Source organism: Oryza glaberrima, chromosome 6 (genome assembly GCF_000147395.1).
Source record: "Oryza glaberrima chromosome 6, OglaRS2, whole genome shotgun sequence".
Classification (NCBI taxonomy): domain Eukaryota; kingdom Viridiplantae; phylum Streptophyta; class Magnoliopsida; order Poales; family Poaceae; genus Oryza; species Oryza glaberrima.
Window position 1 is genome coordinate 27,213,279 of NC_068331.1, and position 18,125 is coordinate 27,231,403.

Consider the following 18,125-nt stretch of genomic DNA (forward strand, 5'->3'; position numbering starts at 1 on the left):
TTGGACAAAAATGACCCTACATCTATCTCTTCCACCTCCGACACGAGCAAACGGCAATGGTGCACGGCGCCGTAGCGGCGGGTGAGATGAGGAGCGAACGACGGTGGTCTTCTCCGGCGAGTTCGTCCGCCTCACCTAGCTGCGCGGCCCCCAACGCCTTCAGTCTCCGCGATGCACCGCCTCCGTCGCTGGCTAGTTCGACGAATCATCCCCATTGCCGGCGAGTTCATCTGCTGCCTCGACACACCGCCCCCATCCTCGTTCTTCCGCCGCACCTCAACGCGTCACCCTCATCGCTGGTGAGTTCGTCCGCTCCGCTTCTGTCGCCGATGAGTTCGGCCCCATCAACGTTGATGATGTCGGCTATGGCCTCCTCTTAGCGCGGCGGGCATGATGAAAAGGTGGGGACGACGAGGAGGGCAGCGCCCCCATCGTCGCCGACAAGGTGGCACCGGTGGCTGCCGACGAGCTCCTCCGACATTGGCATTGGAGGAAGGGAGAAGAACCAGGGTCATTTTTGTTCAAAATGGCATTTTAGCGAAGCCGTTCTAGTTGGGAGTGGTATTCTAGCGAAGCCGATTTAAGCGATGGTATTTCTGCGAAGCCAATCTTATGTATGCAATTTTCTCCCCCAACCCCCAACTCCGTCGGCCGCACGAGCGGCGGAATCCTCCAAACCGCGTCCGCGTCCCCATCACCCCCGCGTCACCGCCTCCTCCTCCGCCGCCGTCGCCCTCGCGCTCGCGCTCTCCTCTCCTCGCCGCCTCGCCGCCTCGCATGGCCGCGTCCTACTACAACAACCCGCCGCCGCCGCACTCCTCGTACGCGGCCCCGCCTCCGCCGCCGCCGCCGCCGGGCACCTCCCCGTACGCCTCCTACCGCCACCACGCCTACCCTCCTCACCCGCCGCCGCCGCCCGCGTACGTCGGCGCGTACTACGACCACGCGGCGGAGCCACTGCCGCCGCGCGACGAGCTCCGCACGCTCTTCATCGCGGGCCTCCCCGGCGACGCCAAGGCCCGCGAGGTCTACAACCTCTTCCGCGACTTCCCCGGCTATGTCTCCTCCCACCTCCGCACCTCCGGCAAATCCTCGCAGGTTTCCCCACTCTTCTCTCCTCACCCCCCAACCCTTCAATCTCCCCTGTGCTAGGGTAATTGGGTTTGCAAACTTGTACGTATTCCTTCTCTCGAACAGTATGGTGAGTAGCACAAACCCTGACTGTTTCTGCGTTGCAGGCATATGCGTTCGCTGTCTTTGCAGATCAACCTTCTGCCTTAGCTGCAATGAGTGCCACAAACGTAAGAGCTCGCTTCAGCATTATCAGGTTTCTAGTAGTATTAGGTTATGCTTTTCTGACAAACCATTACTCCTAACGAGGTTATCTACATTAGAAGTTACAGCTATAAATAATCTGTTTAGAGTTCTCAATGGTTGCCATTTCTGTGGATTGTTTCTTGCTGCAGGGAAGGATATTTGACCTTGAGAATAATTGCACACTGCATGTAGATCTTGCGAAATCTAATTCAAGATCAAAGCGCTCCAGAACAGGTGGGCGATTAGCCTGCACCTTGCAATCTTTGTTCCTACTGCCACATATTGTGGTTATTGTGTATCAGTATTGTTGATTGCACCCTTTTACTTCAACAGATGATGTTCCGTCTTATTCCTCTGAGAAAAAAGCTAGAAATCCGAGGGGATTTCCTGATTCAGGTATCATTCAAGTTGACAGGAGCTAGTACCTGCAATTTTTTTGAACAGTTCGTTGTATACACCATGTTGATCTATCCACTAGGACCTGTTCCATCGTAGTCACATGAGCAATAGCAGACCATTCCAAATCCACAGTTTCCACATCCATCAGATTGATGAAAATGGTTTCCCTCTCTACTAAGGGATACAGTTGATCCTGAGTTCCTATAACTTTTTCCTAGAATTTTCTGTGTTCATATCCTAACCATGACTTCATATCCACTCACGTTGATGAACATTCTTGCAAAACACTCACCTTGCACATCTTTGGCACACTTTGCGCCCTATCAGGTGCTGGAAGCAATATTCACATGTCTGGAATGGGTAATTCTTCACACAGCTTGAATGGTTATCCTTCTGCACAAAGGTTATGGCGCACTACTTGAGCACAGTTTAATTATGTGTTTTTTAGGAAAATCAGCTTAAGATGTCCAGCAGCTGGTGTTAGAAAAGAGATATCCAATACTATTGCTGATATTACTCCTAGAAATATTTTAATTCTAATCAAGATCATTTTCAACTTGCAGTTACATGAACTTTGAGCCTGCTGCTTTCAGCAAGGTGAGTTTTGTTTGTGCATCTTGATATATTTGTCCTTGTCTAGCATCAGTGTTGGTTTATTTCTATACAAATATGTTGTTTGATAAATGTTTGCAGTATCTGAGATGGAAAATTGGAAACTACGAACAATTGCAGCAAAGCTTAATATTATTACCATCTTATGACATATATCACATTTGCAAAGCTGTTTGAATGGTTTTAGTTAATTCCATTTGTATATGGAAAAAAGAGGGCTAGCACATTTATAATATTATTGTACCACAAGTCAGTTCTGCTTTCAGAGTTTTACTACTAGTACATTATCTTCAAGGTAGAATTCTATTAATCTTGTATAGTAGGTAAATCTATTAACTTAGTCACAACAATGGTAGTTTAACTAGTATTATAAAGTGCGATTGAGTTACAAAAGACTAAAGCGAATGACTTCAATGGCGTAACTGGTACTGCAAAGTATAGCCACAGGGATTGGGGGCTGCCCTCATGATCCATGACCTTGATGAGGCATCTCAAATCATGGGTCACTACCAGGGCACACCTGCTTCCACTCTCCATGAGAGCACCTGATGGTTGGCCACTGGATCTTTGTGCGTGTGGGTTGTTGCCCTTGGAGAGACTGCTGCCTATTGCTGGTGGTTGGCCATTAATTTGTTGCTTGTTGCCAGTCCCACCATTGCCACCATTGCAGCTCATCTGCTTGACGATGAGGAGCAGCAGTAGACGCATGAGATGGTTATGGAGAGGGGAGCATGAGAGGAGGTTGAGGAGATGACTAGGTGTGTGCAGCTGTGGAGGAAGGGGAGGCAGTGGAGGCTACTTTGTGAATTGTGGACGCATGTTGACTTGTAAGTTGGAGTTGCGAGGCTAGAAGATAGTGTGCTATGTGAGATGTTGGGTTCAAGTGGGATATTGGGCTGAACCAGGTCATCTATCTTCTCATCTCCTTTCTCTCTGATTTATGTGTGCTTTATGTGGCTGGGCTGTAATATTCTGAGGGATCGCCTTCCTTCTTTCATTCTTATTTTACAAACTTGGTTTGGTTGCATATAGCAACTAATTGTGCAATTGAATAAATGGCTCGGATTCATTGGGATCATTATGAACAAGGCATTCGATCTTGACTCATGGAGTGAGCCATATTATACAGCTGATCTTATTGGATGGAAAACTAAATGAAGTAACCCATGGTTTTACCTTACATAAATAAAAAGAAGATCAGAAAACAGCACAATTGATTTCTGTTGTTGCTAAATATCAAATATCTATATTTTGTTAGGCTTATTGGAGAGTATGTAATGCTTACTCCCTTTTGCATGTCCATTTACCTGCAGGACCCATCAGCATTTGCCCCTCAAAACAATCCTCCTTGCCCTACACTCTTTGTTGCTAACCTTGGTCCAACTTGCTCTGAGCAAGAGCTAATAGATGTTTTCTCAAGGTATTTCCAATATAACAATTCATGATGTGAGATAAATAAATAAACATATTTTTTTTACAAGTTTCTTCTCATGGTTAGTTGCGCGGGATTCATAAAGGTGAAGATGCAAAACAAGTTTGGAGCTCCAGTTGCATTTGTGGATTTCAAGGTATATCAAGTAAACTATTCTGCTGCTTATTATTAATTGTCTAGGTCTCTAGCTATTATGTTGGTCTATTGTGGAGAGCTATCTGCCTTTTGAAATCTGTGGTAAATCTTCAGATAATGGATGCCCATTTCACTTTTCGTTAAAAAGGAAAACATCGGGTAGAAGTCAAAACAAAGTAAACAAGAAAATAAACCGCTCTTGATTTCATCAGTGGTGAGATAACATGAAACTATGATGATACACTTACAGAGACAGACAGTCTGTAAAGTTGATTCTTTTCTGTAGGTTAAATCTAGTTTATATTCTTTTGTTTCATGTGTTTCAGATATCAAAAAAATGATTTCTTGATAAATTTTACTAGTTAACCCTAATATTTGTGGTGTGACCACGGGAATCTGTTGCGAACATTATTAACAAAGTCATATCTGTATTTTTTTTCTATGTAAGTGTTTTTTGTATCCATAAATTCTATAGACCAGACAACCAACTGCTGCATACACAGGCATCAGTAAAGATAGTCGAATTAGGGGTTCTTGTTTGTTGCCACATTTAACATGCAATGGAGATATGTGTTTTGAAAGATACTATTGTTTCTGTACTTGCATTTTCCTATAGAGTGGATCCTTAAGCATTTTCATTACCGATGATATCAATATGTTTGAATTTATTTTCAAAGTTAATCCCAAACTGGAGTTGCTGCCTGCAGGATATGGACAGTTCAACTGAAGCCATAAACCGTCTCCAAGGAGTTATTTTGTATTCATCAACTGGCGAGGGGATGCGTTTAGAGTATCCTACATTTAGGGATTATTTAAATTTCCTGCTATTATATCTCTCTTCAAATTCTTCTTGCAGGGTGTATTTGGAGCTTATAACAGAAGCTAAATGCGATCTCTACTTCCTGACCATGCCTTTTTAACTTATTGATATAGCTCCTTAACATCTATCAGATATGCCAAATCTCGGATGGGCCTGCGTAAGCAGGATAAGCGCCAATAGATATGATAGACGAGGCTGCAGTTGTTTCTCATACAGCGCAACTGGCAGTGGAGCATGATGTTTCCTGACTGGTCTTCCAAGTGCTGTTTAGTCTGATGACACAATGTTTTGTTCAGTGAAATGTTTTGCTCATGATGTTAGGTTATGGTGCATCGGTGGTCTTTCAGTTCCATAACATTTTGTAATTGGGTTTGGTAATTTAAGCTGTACCTGTGTAGTTGTCTTACCTTCTGGTTCTTTTCAACCCTATACTTTCTAGGCTGTTCATTAGCTACTGTTGAAGTCAGCATACCCATGTAATCATGTTCAAACTTCAAACAATCAAACTAGTTGTAACTTTTGAAAGATCAAATGGTTCGGTGCCAAATTAACTGTACTTGGTCATTAATGACAACATGGTGCCTGGTCCAATTGGGGGTTATCATTGGGAAACCTTAATGAGTGTACCATGGGTGGTGACTGTCCAATATTTAAGGACATCATTATGACATTATGTGTTTGATACGGATGGTTTGGTTGTATGGATGATGTATGCCCTCATCAGGCCGACGGCCGTAGAGACTCCTGCAGGCAGGTGTTGATGCTTCTTCTCACTGTTGTCTGCGTTTCAAGTACATAATGAAAGGGTATATCTACCTTTCTGGTACGTTTATCCAATGCTAGCTCATTTGCTAATCTGATTTGCCTTAGACTATTAGACTAACCAACGAAATGCAGAGCTCAAATGACACCTCTGCCTTTCAGGTGCACTGTCTTCTTTACGCTAGTACATTATAGTATATAACAGCTGTGACTGGGAAGCAAAGTAGTTGCTCATATTGATTGATTTGTTCGGCATATAGGGGATATTTTGGGTGCGTGTAACAATGTGAAACAGAAAGCGAACCTAAAAAGGCATGCACTGGAGCTGCTTCTCTTATCCTTTACTGTAAACGCTGAAACATCATCTTGGTGCATTTTGGCTATTTGCAGGATGACCTACCATCCGAATACAAAGTGCTATATCTAACAGTGATGGTTCTGCTCAGCTGTACTGTATCTTTCTTTCTTGAGATCGTGTCATAACTTGCAGTTGCTCGAGAGGTGATACCCTTTATCAACAAGGAAAGCTATGGGCACTGAGGTTTAGAACTCTTTACCAGTTTTAAGTTGAAAGTTCTGCGAGAGCATGGTCGGTTGTCAATTATTTGTGCTCGCCTGCACACCCACCATCAACTTGAGTAAAATTCCAGAGGTCATCAATTCATTAGTGGGGAGGGTAGAAATATAAATTCAGAATACCTCTATTTTGATGGATCGTAGTACTGATCCGTCTTCAATTCATGAGGGGGATGTGCCCCAGCTAGTACAGAGCTTCAATAAAGAGTTGAAATGTACAGTAACTTTCTGATGTCCAGCAGCAACTGCAACGTGCTGGTGATGTGCGAGTGCGACAGTATGAGTAGTGGGAACAATGTGGTATACTAGTACTTCAATTATGGTTTGCAGTGATCAGTCTCATTGTTTGCTTCATTTTAGCATGCTGTTACTGCTCTAACTCAACTGTTTCTTGTAAAATTTAGCACTGTAGATAGGGCTTGCAACGAAAACTTAATTTTTATAGGGAAATTAAAAAAATTGAGGGAAAACGAACACTGAATCACTGATTCGCCCTGACAGCTATGTTTTGCAGCTTACTGGCTGTTTAGCACCTGTTGGAATCTGTTTGTACTTGGCTGTGAACTTGTAGACAGTAATTATATACTTTTGTACCGTATTTAGTCTGAGAAGGTCCAGCATTCGTCAAATGGAAGCATCTCAGATGTTTGCCTTTTGCCTTCCAGGTGAGCTAGCTCAAGCTTTAATCCATCCTCTGAAGCCAACCTGCAGCAAATGGATGCCAAAAAGGAGCATTGATATGCAGAATACGAGGGCATAAACTATCCCATAGCTTTCAACAAGATTTCAGTAGCGATATCCAGGAACAGATCTTCAAAATAAGGTGAACCTTTGCTTTCGATGCTACTGCTTGCTTTTGATTCTATTATAGCTCCTGCAAATCTCACTCATCTAATAATTTATTTTCTGGTAATCTAGTAGCATCAACATTACATTAGCATTTTTGTTTGCAGGCACCGCGTGGCAAACATTCTTGGGAAGCCACCTTAAACTATGCTCGTCAATGTCAAGAGACCAAGACCATGCTTTCACCTTCAGACTTCAGATGTAATCAACACTTGCCAAACTGCTGCTAATGATGCTTTGATAGTACAAAGATTCTGTCTGAATAATTTACAACAGGTACTGTATACTAATTACCAATGCTACAACATTCTAGGTTAGAGTAAACTAACAACAAAACAAATCTTTAGGTGCTTCCTGTCTGTTGCTCTCTCTTAAGCTTATCTTACAATTGTTTCATTCTAGATTGTTCAGATAAACTAATGTCAATGCTACAAGAATCCATGCAAAGAAATAAGTGACCCCAAAAGAAAAATAAATCAAATGCTTCATTTCATCAGGATGGCATGGCATCTGAGTGCACATTGGCATCTTGTGTTCTCTGCATCTTGCATTGCCCGAGGCTTCACTTAAACTCTTTATTAAAGGCGATGGATGCAGAGATGGATATAGATGGATGGCTTGGACATGTCAGGTCCGTGACTTAAATTCCAAGCGTATTCTGATAACATCTCCCCATCTAACAACATTTAAGGCACATGATTTGGAGATTTTTGTCAAACATTTTTGGCACCAAATCTGATAATAGCTCACAACTTTCTTGCTGACTTTAGGTGATATCATAAGCCCTTTTCTCTGATTGACTTGAGATATATAATTGTCCTATTACGTCCATCTTTTTGGCTACTAATTTGTAGATTCATCTTGAGCAGCAATGCAAATGCAACCACCCTAAGCCTTCCTAGCCCAGTGGTTAGCGGTTGCCCGGCCAATCTGAAGCTGATTTGTACAGCAAAAGCATGCGAGATGGTACGTTCCATGTCTGATGAGGTGAAGTGCTGCCTTGCTCGCTTCTTCAGATAATGACCTCGTTTAATGAGGCGATCTGACAGTGACTCGCGTAGGGAGGGCACTAAATAGCATGACGGTGCACTACCGCTCCTTCAGAAAATGACTTTGTTTAGATTCATGAACATTCTTCTATTATTTCTATTCTGTTCCAATCTTATGTTTTTTTCTTTGCTGCAACCAAACACTAATTTCTTTTCTTTGGGGGAAATTGGGAATCCATATCGCTTCCATTGTGTTTTTTCTATTCTTGTCTTTCAAAAACGCCCATGATTCAGAAAGAACTCTACTTTCTGAAAAGAATTCTGTTGCAACCCTGTTTTTCCCATGTTACAACCGAACATCTGTTTGTGATTTTTTTTCTTTAAGAAAATTCGGAATCCATATAACTATTCCTGTATTATTCATGTGTTGTAACCAAGCATCTCTTTTGAGGTTTTCCTATGTTTTTCTCTTTTGAAGATTCATGTGGCAGTCTTGTCATTGGCAGGACTGGAAACTGGCCGGCGGAGGGGCGTCGGTCGGATGTGGCGGAAGCCATGTGCCGCCGATGTTTAGATGGTGGACTTAGATTGGGCGACGAACCACGGCGGTAGGGGTTCCGAGTGAAAGCTTAGCCCAATCCTTTGGGTTAACAGTGACTACGCCTTCGGGCGTGGTAACCCTCCTGAAGGCATTGTTGAGGTACCCCTCCCTCGGCAAGGAGCACTGGGTGAAAACTAGTCCAGTTCTTTGGACGGATGACGATTGCGTCTTTCGCCGTTGTGACCCTCGTGAGGGCGTTGTTTTTGTGTCTTCATGTCGTGGTGGTGTTGTTGGCTCGGTGGCGATCGGTCTCGCATAGCGATGGCCGGTTCGGTGCTTGGCTTCCTCTCTGTAGCGTGTGTTTGGACGGTTGGCACATGGTTCAACCGTTCAGGGCGTGTGTTCTAGTGCACATCCTTGTAAAACTTTTCTAGTAACCTTTTTTCTTCTATTTTAATTACATTGAATGATCTCCTTCGGTCATTCCGGCAAAAGAAAGATTTCTACTTTACGGAGGAGGTTTAAGATACGATTTTTAGGCGGCAATTAATCTGCTGTTGCGTCCTGTAGCGATGATGCTGCTGCACTGGTTTCCCCTTTGATTGTTTGGCATTGATTAAGTTTAGCTGCTTGGTCGTGTGACTCATCACATTGTGCAACCGTGGCCCGAAAGGACGACAGAAAGCGATGGCTTGTCTTGGCTTCATCCACTTTTTCCATTGAACTAACTATAGTACCAGCGATCTCCACAGTAATAATATCATACGACCAAACTGACTTGCCTGTATTATACTACTAACATTTGGTTGACTTGGGGCTTGGAACCGCGGTAAGATCGTTGACATTAAAGATTAGCAAAAGCTAAGCTACAAACTGTAACAACTTTCCATCTTTTGATACACAAAAGAAATACTGAAAACTTAACTTATCTGTAAGTTTACATTTTTAAATCGAAATAAATACCCCCATATGTTTTATTTAACCACAAAAATCTGAAATAGTTTAATTAGCAGGCAGGCAGCTTAGTTCAGGCCCCATTTTTGTCCGATTGAGATGCATATTTTACATTAGTTTCATTAGCACGTTTGTCATCAAACAGTAAAATGGTCACATTTCATGCAAAAAAAAAAATTCCTATATAGAAGTTGATCTAAACTATCAGATAAATTTATTTTTTAAGTTTGTTATAAGTAAAACTCAACTAATTTTATGCTAATGACTTTCTTATTTTATTTTTCTAACTTCATTTTTTATTTTTAAGTAGAATCGAATACCACCTCAGCCTGATTAATCGGAGATAATGAGTCTACCAATTTGCCAAACCCAGGAGAAGAGAAGAAAAGAAGAGGGAGAAGAAAAGAAAAGAAGAGAGAACGCAGCAGAGTCACGTACGAAAACGAAGAGCGGCCACCGCAAATCCCGGCGGGATTAATTCGCCCTTTTACCTACCCACCCCAACCCAACCCATCTTCTTCTTCCTCCTCTCCTCCTCCACCTCTCCTCTCCCTTCCTCCACTTCACCCATCTCTCCCCACCTCCACCTCCATATCTATCCACTTCTCACTCTCTCACACTCTCACTAGCTAGGAGCACTCCACTCCAATTTACTACTAGTATCTCTCTCTCTCCAACTACCGCCATTGCCTTCTTGGCAAGCTCGGTTTTCTTGCGGAGATGAAGGGGCTCAGTGGGCCGAAGCTGCTGGTGGTCCACCCGTCGTCGAACAAGCCGCTGGGTGGCGCCGCGTCGCCGGCGATGGCGGCCCTTGGCTCCCGCCGCCGGATGTGGGTGGTGCTGTTCTTGGCCGGGTTCGCCTGCGTGTCGCTCGGCACGATGCTGTGCGCCGCGCGCGACCACCCGCCGCCGCCCGTCGCCGCGAGGAGGCTGGCGGCGGCGGAGGCGCAGGCGGCGACGCTCGCAGTGTCGGCGCGGGGTGGCGGTGCGGGTGGAGGTGGGGGTGGGTTGCCGGGGTACGTGTTCGACGCGCTGGTGCAGTACGCGTCGGCGGGGGGGAACTCGACGGCGAGCATGCCGGGCGGCGACGTGCGCGCCATCGCGGCGGTGGTGAAGCGGCGGGCGCCGTGCAACCTCCTGGTGTTCGGGCTCGGCGGGGAGACGCCGCTGTGGCGGGCGCTCAACCACGGCGGCCGCACCGTGTTCCTCGACGAGAACCAGTACTACGTGTCCCACCTGGAGGGGCGGCACCCGGGCCTCGAGGCCTACGACGTCGTCTACACCACCACCGTCCGCGAGTTCCCCGACCTCCTCGACGCCGCCCGCGCCGCCCGCTCCGCCGAGTGCCGCCCCGTCCAGAACCTCCTCTACTCCGACTGCCGCCTCGCTATCAACGACCTCCCCAACCAGCTCTACGACGTCGCCTGGGACATCATCCTCGTCGACGGCCCTCGCGGGTAACAACCAAACAGATCTAATCCTTCTTCTTCTTCTTGCAATCGATTCTCCTCACCGATAATGATGCAGGTACACGGCGGCGTCGCCGGGGAGGATGTCGGCGATATTCACGGCGGGGGTGATGGCGAGGTCGAGGGCGGAGAAGGGGGCGGAGACGGACGTGCTGGTGCACGACTACGAGAGGGAGGTGGAGAGGGCGTGCTCGAGGGAGTTCCTCTGCGAGGAGAATCGCGTGGAGGAAACCAGCACCAGGTCGCTCGCCCACTTCGTCGTCCCCGGCGGCCGCGACCTCCGCCGGGAAACCTTCTGCGCCGGCGGCGGCGGCAGCGGCGCCTCGACATAGATTTTTCTCCCTTTTTTTACTCACTTGGTAGTTTTTTTTTTTACTCCCATCTTTTGATGGCTAATGATGATGTCGGTGGCCATGGCCCAATGAGTGAGAGTGAACATAAGAACAAGAGAAAGCTGAAAGCCTGTAAAAAAATCGGCGAGATGCGAAGCAGCACATAAAAATGTGTCCATGGCGTTCATCTTCGCTTCTCTTTCTGTCTCTTTTTTTCACGTTGAGCCACAAAAATACAAGGTCCAGCTGAAAACACAAAGGACCACAAAAACATTTGGTACACAACACAAGAAAACATAAACTCCGATTTATCGACATCTGCTGCAACTAGTGGGATGATAGTGAAGGTGAGTGCGAGAGTGGCGATATGAATGGCGCTGCATGCAGCTGCTGCCATATTTGGTGAGGGCGCTGGGGCCTCGCTGCCGTGCCGTCCATGGTGGCCATGACTGGCTGTGGCTGGCTGGATGGATGGATGACTGGCCAGCCACAGTGCCACTCCTCCCAACTGACGCCCTGTGTTGGGTGGGAGCAGCGAGACAGCATGGTGACACACTGCCAGTGCCACGCCCCGTCGGCTGTTGCCTCGTCGCCTCTGCTGCTGCTGCAGCAGCGGTTGCAGCCTGACGCGACGCGCACGTTGCCGGGCGCCGCTGCGGCTGCGGCGAGGGTCGCCGTCGCGAGCGCGCTGTGACTACGGCTCCCAACTGGCTCGGTGGATGGGACTGCGTGGATTTGGCTGCAACGAGGCAACGACGAGGGGGATGTTGTTAACTTGTTTGGCCTGTGTGATTAACCTTGTCATAATCCATAACTGAGTTCTGATTGATTGTCGTGTTCTGTTCTGTGTAACAAAGTTAGGCAGAAAGCTGTGTTGCATGTCTGAAATTTTTAGGCTTCAAAACAAGAAAGCATTTATTATACTGTGTGGTGTGTTGGCATTGGATGCTGCCTCCCAATGCCAAGTACCCATATCCTCGATTGCTCTGAGCTCGAGTCGATGGTTCCACACTTCCACATGTACTACTGTACCGCTCGATGGCATACTGGTGGCACCCATGGCGCCAATGATACGGTACAAAGGTATGCGCACTGTTTTGATGGCTTCACGCCCTGCTTTATTTCTTGTTTTGTACCCCCTAGAACCGTAGAAAAGCCTAGTGGATGCATGATCTCATAAATTGCCCGGCACTACCTTATATCCATACTTTGTGTGTGCATAATTATGTTTAACTACTACGAACATTATACACAAAATAGCGGTGTCAACCTGCACGCCGCCGCAGGTGTTAGTCCTGCCTCTGAGAATACCACGTGAATTTCCAAATGCAAGTTATGCAAAGGTGGTGAGGATCAAGAAGAATACCCATTGATTGAACAGTCAACATGTGAAGTTACAAAAGCTAGTAGGCAAACCATCACAAAAATATTTGCCATGTTTTCACGAATCTGACAAGCACAATTGGAAATACATCGAGCAGGGCATGCATGTAGCGTCACGAAAAACTTCGATAAAGAGCAGACTGCAAATAACCTACTCCTAAATTTAAACCACACGAGCGACGAAGCTAAACAAACGTGGCGTAGATTGATTACCGCCTCCTCATGCCCCTTCCACCACGGCCCCGCATCGCTCCTCCGCCACGGCCAGCCATCGCGCTAGCAGCCGCATCACCTTGCGCACTTTCAGACTACAGCAAAGAAGATAACCCGGTCAGACGAAGTGATGCCTATTGTAGCAGCGATATGCATACGGCAACTTGCACCAAATTGTGAGGATGGAAATGAATGACTGGCTGAAACATCTTTTTCACTGTGGCATCACAAAAGGTGAATAATACCACAAATTGTAAGTTCATTAACTAGAAGAGATTCAGGTATTTAAATTTGTCATTCGCTTACAGAGCATACTTTACAGTATTGCCTAAAACCATATGTACACACCCTGAGGTATGATTCACTTAGACGTCTAAAATGACGTTACTAAACAATTATTAGTGAAAAAGTAGAAGAATGAACCCCATCACAAAAGGATGGCATGGCTATCTTTTTTTCCTTGTTCAAGTTACAAGCGGAAACAATGTCATGTTCCTAGAACAAGCACACGGTGTGGCGCAATTGGCAAAGGGGAAAATCGATAATACTGGCCAACGGAGAATTTAGATGCATTTGGCAGAGAAGCGAAGGATGGTCAGGTTTTATTATGACAGATGAGAAGAATCGATAGTACTTTCTTTACCTTGGGATTTTTAACTGTCTCATCCACGCTGAGAATAAGGCAAGCAGCTTCAGTTGCAGCATTTATAGCATTGATCTGGAAATATTTATTTTATACCATCAACATAACAATAGGGATATTTAAAGAGTTACTGAAAAGGAGAAGCACCATTACCTTCACAACAGCAGGTTCCCAGACAAAGTTAGCAAAGGAATCAGCAATTCCACCAGTGTTGATGTCCACACCAAAATTAGCACCTTCACCTGTTAACAGTGAACCGAGAATAAGAAAAGTTCACCATATGAGTTCATATAATGTTACAGTTCCACATTGGCTTGAATGAATTGAAACTTTTCAACAGAAACTAACTATTGAACCTAAGATACAGGTAACTAACCAGATGCATGTTTCTGTCGGAGCTTATTGAGTACATCAGTTGCATCAAACCCAGCATTGTCACAAAGTTGTCTTGGAATAACCTGTAGAAGAGTTAATTTCAACTGAGCAAATTTGTATACTTGCAAAGCTTTGATCTATAAGATTTGAAACAACATTGAGCAAAAGTGTAAAACCAACATAAGCTTAGTGCCGTTTTAGTGCTAGTCAAAAACTGCAGTGCTTGATGAACATAACCTCAAAAGACACAATAGAACTTCCTATTGAAACCAACGGTAGCTCACCACAAGGACTGGCTGAACATTAATGTTTGTTTTAATGCTACAAGCTACTAGAGATTATGCCTTGTCGATCACATCAGGGCTGAAAACTGAACCTAATATTTATTAATCCAACACTCTCCAAAAGAAGAGGACATATTCTATAGTGAACTCAGGGTCTGGTTAGCAACACCAAATACCCAACATTAACATAACAACATAAGTGCAATTTAGTTACAGTTAAAGTTACAGCATGGAAGGCATTATTCATAGTTAAATTCCCCAACAATCACATCACACAAACAAAGCTCAATTGTTATTCTGATTGCACAAGTGATAACAAAGCCTTAAGGAACCAGCAATTGCAAAAAAATAAAAAAAGTTGGATTAAACAAAGTACTCCATACTATGAATAAACAATGGAGAAGAATGAAGCCAAGGATGTACCTCGAGGGCTTTAGCAAATGAGTTTACGAAGAATTGAGACTTCCCAGCTATGGTACGTGCATGCTGTCTGAGGTACTTGCTTATTTCCATCTAATACCCAAAAAAAATTACAGATTAGTACATTAATATACGTGGAAAATTGCACTGCTTAGTTTAAGCTGGTCATGCATACATCAATAGCACCACCACCAGGTACAACTGTTGAGTTCTTAAGAGCTCTTCTAACAATCATGATGGCATCGTGGAGGCTCCTTTCTGCTTCCTCGATGAACTGATAACATTAACAGCAGCATTAGTATATCATGATTAGTTGGAAAACTTAGCAAATCATATATAGCTGTAGAGCACCTGATCTGCACCACCACGAAGGACTATGGTTGCTGTTTGACCAGAAGGGCAACCACTAAATATATTGAACCGTTCATTGCCCACTTGCCTTTCCTCGAAAACTTCACAAGTACCAAGTACCTTTTCAGCAGAAAGGACCATCATACATTAGTGTGCTTATTTGTTGCCAAAATAGCTAACCAATGCAAACATGTGTACTATGACTCAAAACATGAAAATTTGAAAACATGATTACCTCATCAATGACATTATTCACTGATGTCTGAACGGTACCACCTGTTGCTGCTGCAACACGTTGTAAATCCTCTTCTGCAACACGGCCAGCACAGAAAATGTCCCGGTCTGCAAAATACTGGATAAAAGAAAGTTTTTGAGCTTAGGCTACAGTGCTACACAAAAACTAATTGAGAGAACAGGATGAGTTGCAACGAGAATGCATACCTGTGTTGCAAGATCACCAATTGCCAACCGAGAAAGGACTATCTTTGCCCCACTTTTGACACATTTATCCAACTTGTCATAAATGATATTCCATTCAGCATCGACGATTGATTGGTATTGTAAAGGGTCAGACAATCTAAATAAATGAGACTACAGTAAGAAATAGGGGAAGAACAGAGAGTGCATGCAAATATGAATACAGATCAAGATAACACTACAAGTGCTTGGATTGTGCTAGTACCTGATTTCTGCATTTTCTTTCTCAGATTTCAATTCTAGTTCTATGTTCAGCAAAAGAATCTTTGGACTCAAGAACTTCTTTGGCTGTTGCTCAAATCCAGCATAGGAAAATGTCTTCTTGAAGGCAACACCGTTAACAAGGAAGGAATCTCTCATGGTGCCTCCAGGAACCTAATAAGTACAAAATTTAGACATCCTGATTCATAATGAAATTTAGATGCTAAACATCTATTGAATGGAAACTGGTTTTTGATCAGTACAAATGTACTATAGTCATCATGCACTCGATGATTTAACACAAAGCTGTGTACCAATATCTTGAGAAATTACCTTTTTTATTCCAAGAAGGTTAAGTCTGTCATCATTGCTAATGGCAAGAACAGCATCCACAACCATAGATGCAAAAAATTCTTTCTCGCCACCTATCAACTTTGATGAGAGTGTCGTTGCAGCACACTTGGCTAGCAATTCCTTCTTTTCCTCAAGGCTTTTCCCTTCAATGCTAGTGGCCAAGTCTTTGACCTTTTCAATTGCCTGATGATTATTTCATGTGAGTTAGAAAGGAATGGAGCAAGTGACAGGGTGTATAGAGAGGAGAAGAAAGGCAAGCATCCTAACCAAATGGCCAGCAGTCCTATAACTGCGAATTAGACTATGCGGATGTACTCCGTCCTCAATGTAAGGTTTTGCTTCTTTCAGGAACTCAGCAGCAAGAAGCACCACTGTGGTAGTTCCATCACCAACCTGAAGGAAACAAGAGGGGTAAGATACAGCTTACTTTCAAGTGTATGTTACAGGCTGCAAGTATACAACTAAAACTGGTGGCAGATGATAAAACAAGACTAAATTGATAATCACTATGAATACACAAGCATCAGCCTAAACACTAATTATGCCACACAGCAGCTTATGAAAGAGCATCATCTTGATCCAATGCAACACGAGCAAATCACAAGCCTTTCATGACCTAATTAACAGAATTGTCTTTTTTCCCGTGGGTCAGGTCATTGTATGAAATGAGATGCGAAATTTGAACATAAGTAATCTGTTTGATCTAAAAACACTAAGGCTATCCAAACACATTTTTCATGAATCCAAACATCACATATCAGTAAACCACGGGTAACAGGGGCAAAGCAACGTGATCCGGAAGGAACAAGCAGCACATCCACGGATCACCAGATAACTTCATTTCACTCGTTTAAGTACTTAACAAATCACTCACACACACACACAAAAAAATAACAGATCATCGACTCAGATCTCTACCCTATGCATCTTGTGGCACGGCATATTCACTGAAGCATTGTTCCAAATCGCGCAAAACAGTCTTATGTAGTAGGACAGCTGCACACTCCAACGAGGTTCTACTGCCAAGCAAGCAAGCGCCGCCGGGGGGGGGGGGGGGGGGGGGGCTCGCTAGGGTTTTACCTCGGAGTCCTGGGACTTGGCGATGTCGACGAGGATCTTGGCGGCGGGGTGGATGATGTCGAGGAGGCGCATGATGGTGGCGCCGTCGTTGGAGATGGTGGTGCCGCCCTTGTCGTCGTGGATGAGCTTGTCCATGCCGCGTGGCCCCAGCGTGGTGCGCACCGTGTCCGCCACCGCCGTGCACGCGTTGATGTTGCTCACCACCTGCGCGCGCCCCTGCGACGTGTCCGTCCCCTCCTTCAGCAGGATGATCTGCGGTTGCTGCAAAATCCCCCCCACAAAAAACCCCAAACCACAAATCACGCGTCAGTGATTCAAAACCTCGCGGGGAGGGGAGCAGAGGTCGCGTCAATGGAGAGTGGGATAGTGGTGCTTACCATCATGGACGCCATGGCGAGGAGCTCGCGGTTTCGGGGGGATTTGGGGGCGGGGAGATGGAGATCTGAGGTGGCGGCGGAGGGGGAGGGGGAGGAGGAGAGCAGCGAGGGTTTTTCTCGATCGCTCGTTTTGAGAGGGCGGCGGCGGCGCGGGGAAGGCGAGAGTTCTAGGAGGCCCCCCGGGTGCCGAATGACCTTGCCCTTGGAATGTTTGCTTGCATCCTAGCCGTCCATCCTTGGAACGCTATAAAGTAGTACGGAGTAGCAGCTTGGACAGTTTCTACAAAACCCCTTGATAGGCTCGGTTATTTTCTGTTCACCGTTTGCCTTGTTTGTTTTTTTAACTGGAACATGAATACCCGTCGTGTTGCTGCTGGAAACTAAGTTGTATAGTATGTACAATAAGCTATATTATATTTTGTAAGCCAAAATAAAATGACTTCCTATGTTTTATATAATTAACACATGACTGCAAATATAATGCAAGGTGAACATATTTTGATACTTATGAATTTTGAATAAAAACAGCTGAGGTTGTATGGTTCTATGAGAGAAGAATGAAGAGATTATTTGTACCATAGATTTATTATTTAAAGACTACAAATAATTAGAATTATGTGGCTTCATGAGAGAATAGAGAAATTAGCATTAACTATACTTAGTGGGGATGAACTATACAAATATAGACAAAAAACTGGGATTGTATGGTTTCACGAGAGAATAAAGAAGAGACTAGTTGTAGCATAGATCTATCATCCAAAGGCTAAAAATAATTGGGATGAT

The 18,125-nt window shown here is 44.7% G+C and overlaps 3 protein-coding genes across 3 annotated transcripts; 2 read left to right on the top strand and 1 right to left on the bottom strand.

Annotated features, from left to right (window-relative positions):
• Positions 1 to 624: 624 nt before the first annotated feature.
• LOC127777859 (uncharacterized) lies at positions 625 to 5,247 on the top strand. Its single transcript, XM_052304478.1, has 10 exons — positions 625 to 1,098; positions 1,239 to 1,301; positions 1,467 to 1,551; positions 1,651 to 1,713; positions 2,044 to 2,119; positions 2,280 to 2,313; positions 3,642 to 3,748; positions 3,827 to 3,896; positions 4,603 to 4,685; positions 4,847 to 5,247. Exons 1-10 carry the CDS (start codon positions 778 to 780, stop codon positions 4,893 to 4,895), a joined length of 951 nt encoding a protein of 316 aa, XP_052160438.1. The 5' UTR covers positions 625 to 777; the 3' UTR covers positions 4,896 to 5,247.
• Positions 5,248 to 9,832: 4,585 nt separating this feature from the next.
• LOC127776550 (protein IRX15-LIKE-like) lies at positions 9,833 to 11,466 on the top strand. Its single transcript, XM_052302963.1, has 2 exons — positions 9,833 to 10,840; positions 10,911 to 11,466. The coding sequence occupies exons 1-2, from the start codon at positions 10,104 to 10,106 to the stop codon at positions 11,182 to 11,184; spliced, it is 1,011 nt and encodes a 336-aa protein (XP_052158923.1). The 5' UTR covers positions 9,833 to 10,103; the 3' UTR covers positions 11,185 to 11,466.
• Positions 11,467 to 12,531: 1,065 nt separating this feature from the next.
• On the bottom strand, positions 12,532 to 17,501 carry LOC127776549 (T-complex protein 1 subunit eta). Its single transcript, XM_052302961.1, has 14 exons — positions 17,343 to 17,501; positions 16,966 to 17,226; positions 16,153 to 16,278; positions 15,865 to 16,068; positions 15,536 to 15,705; positions 15,295 to 15,430; positions 15,089 to 15,205; positions 14,854 to 14,973; positions 14,678 to 14,776; positions 14,506 to 14,595; positions 13,800 to 13,881; positions 13,577 to 13,665; positions 13,424 to 13,498; positions 12,532 to 12,875 (listed from the first exon to the last, which is right to left on the bottom strand). Exons 1-14 carry the CDS (start codon positions 17,355 to 17,357, stop codon positions 12,777 to 12,779), a joined length of 1,683 nt encoding a protein of 560 aa, XP_052158921.1. The 5' UTR covers positions 17,358 to 17,501; the 3' UTR covers positions 12,532 to 12,776.
• Positions 17,502 to 18,125: the final 624 nt, after the last annotated feature.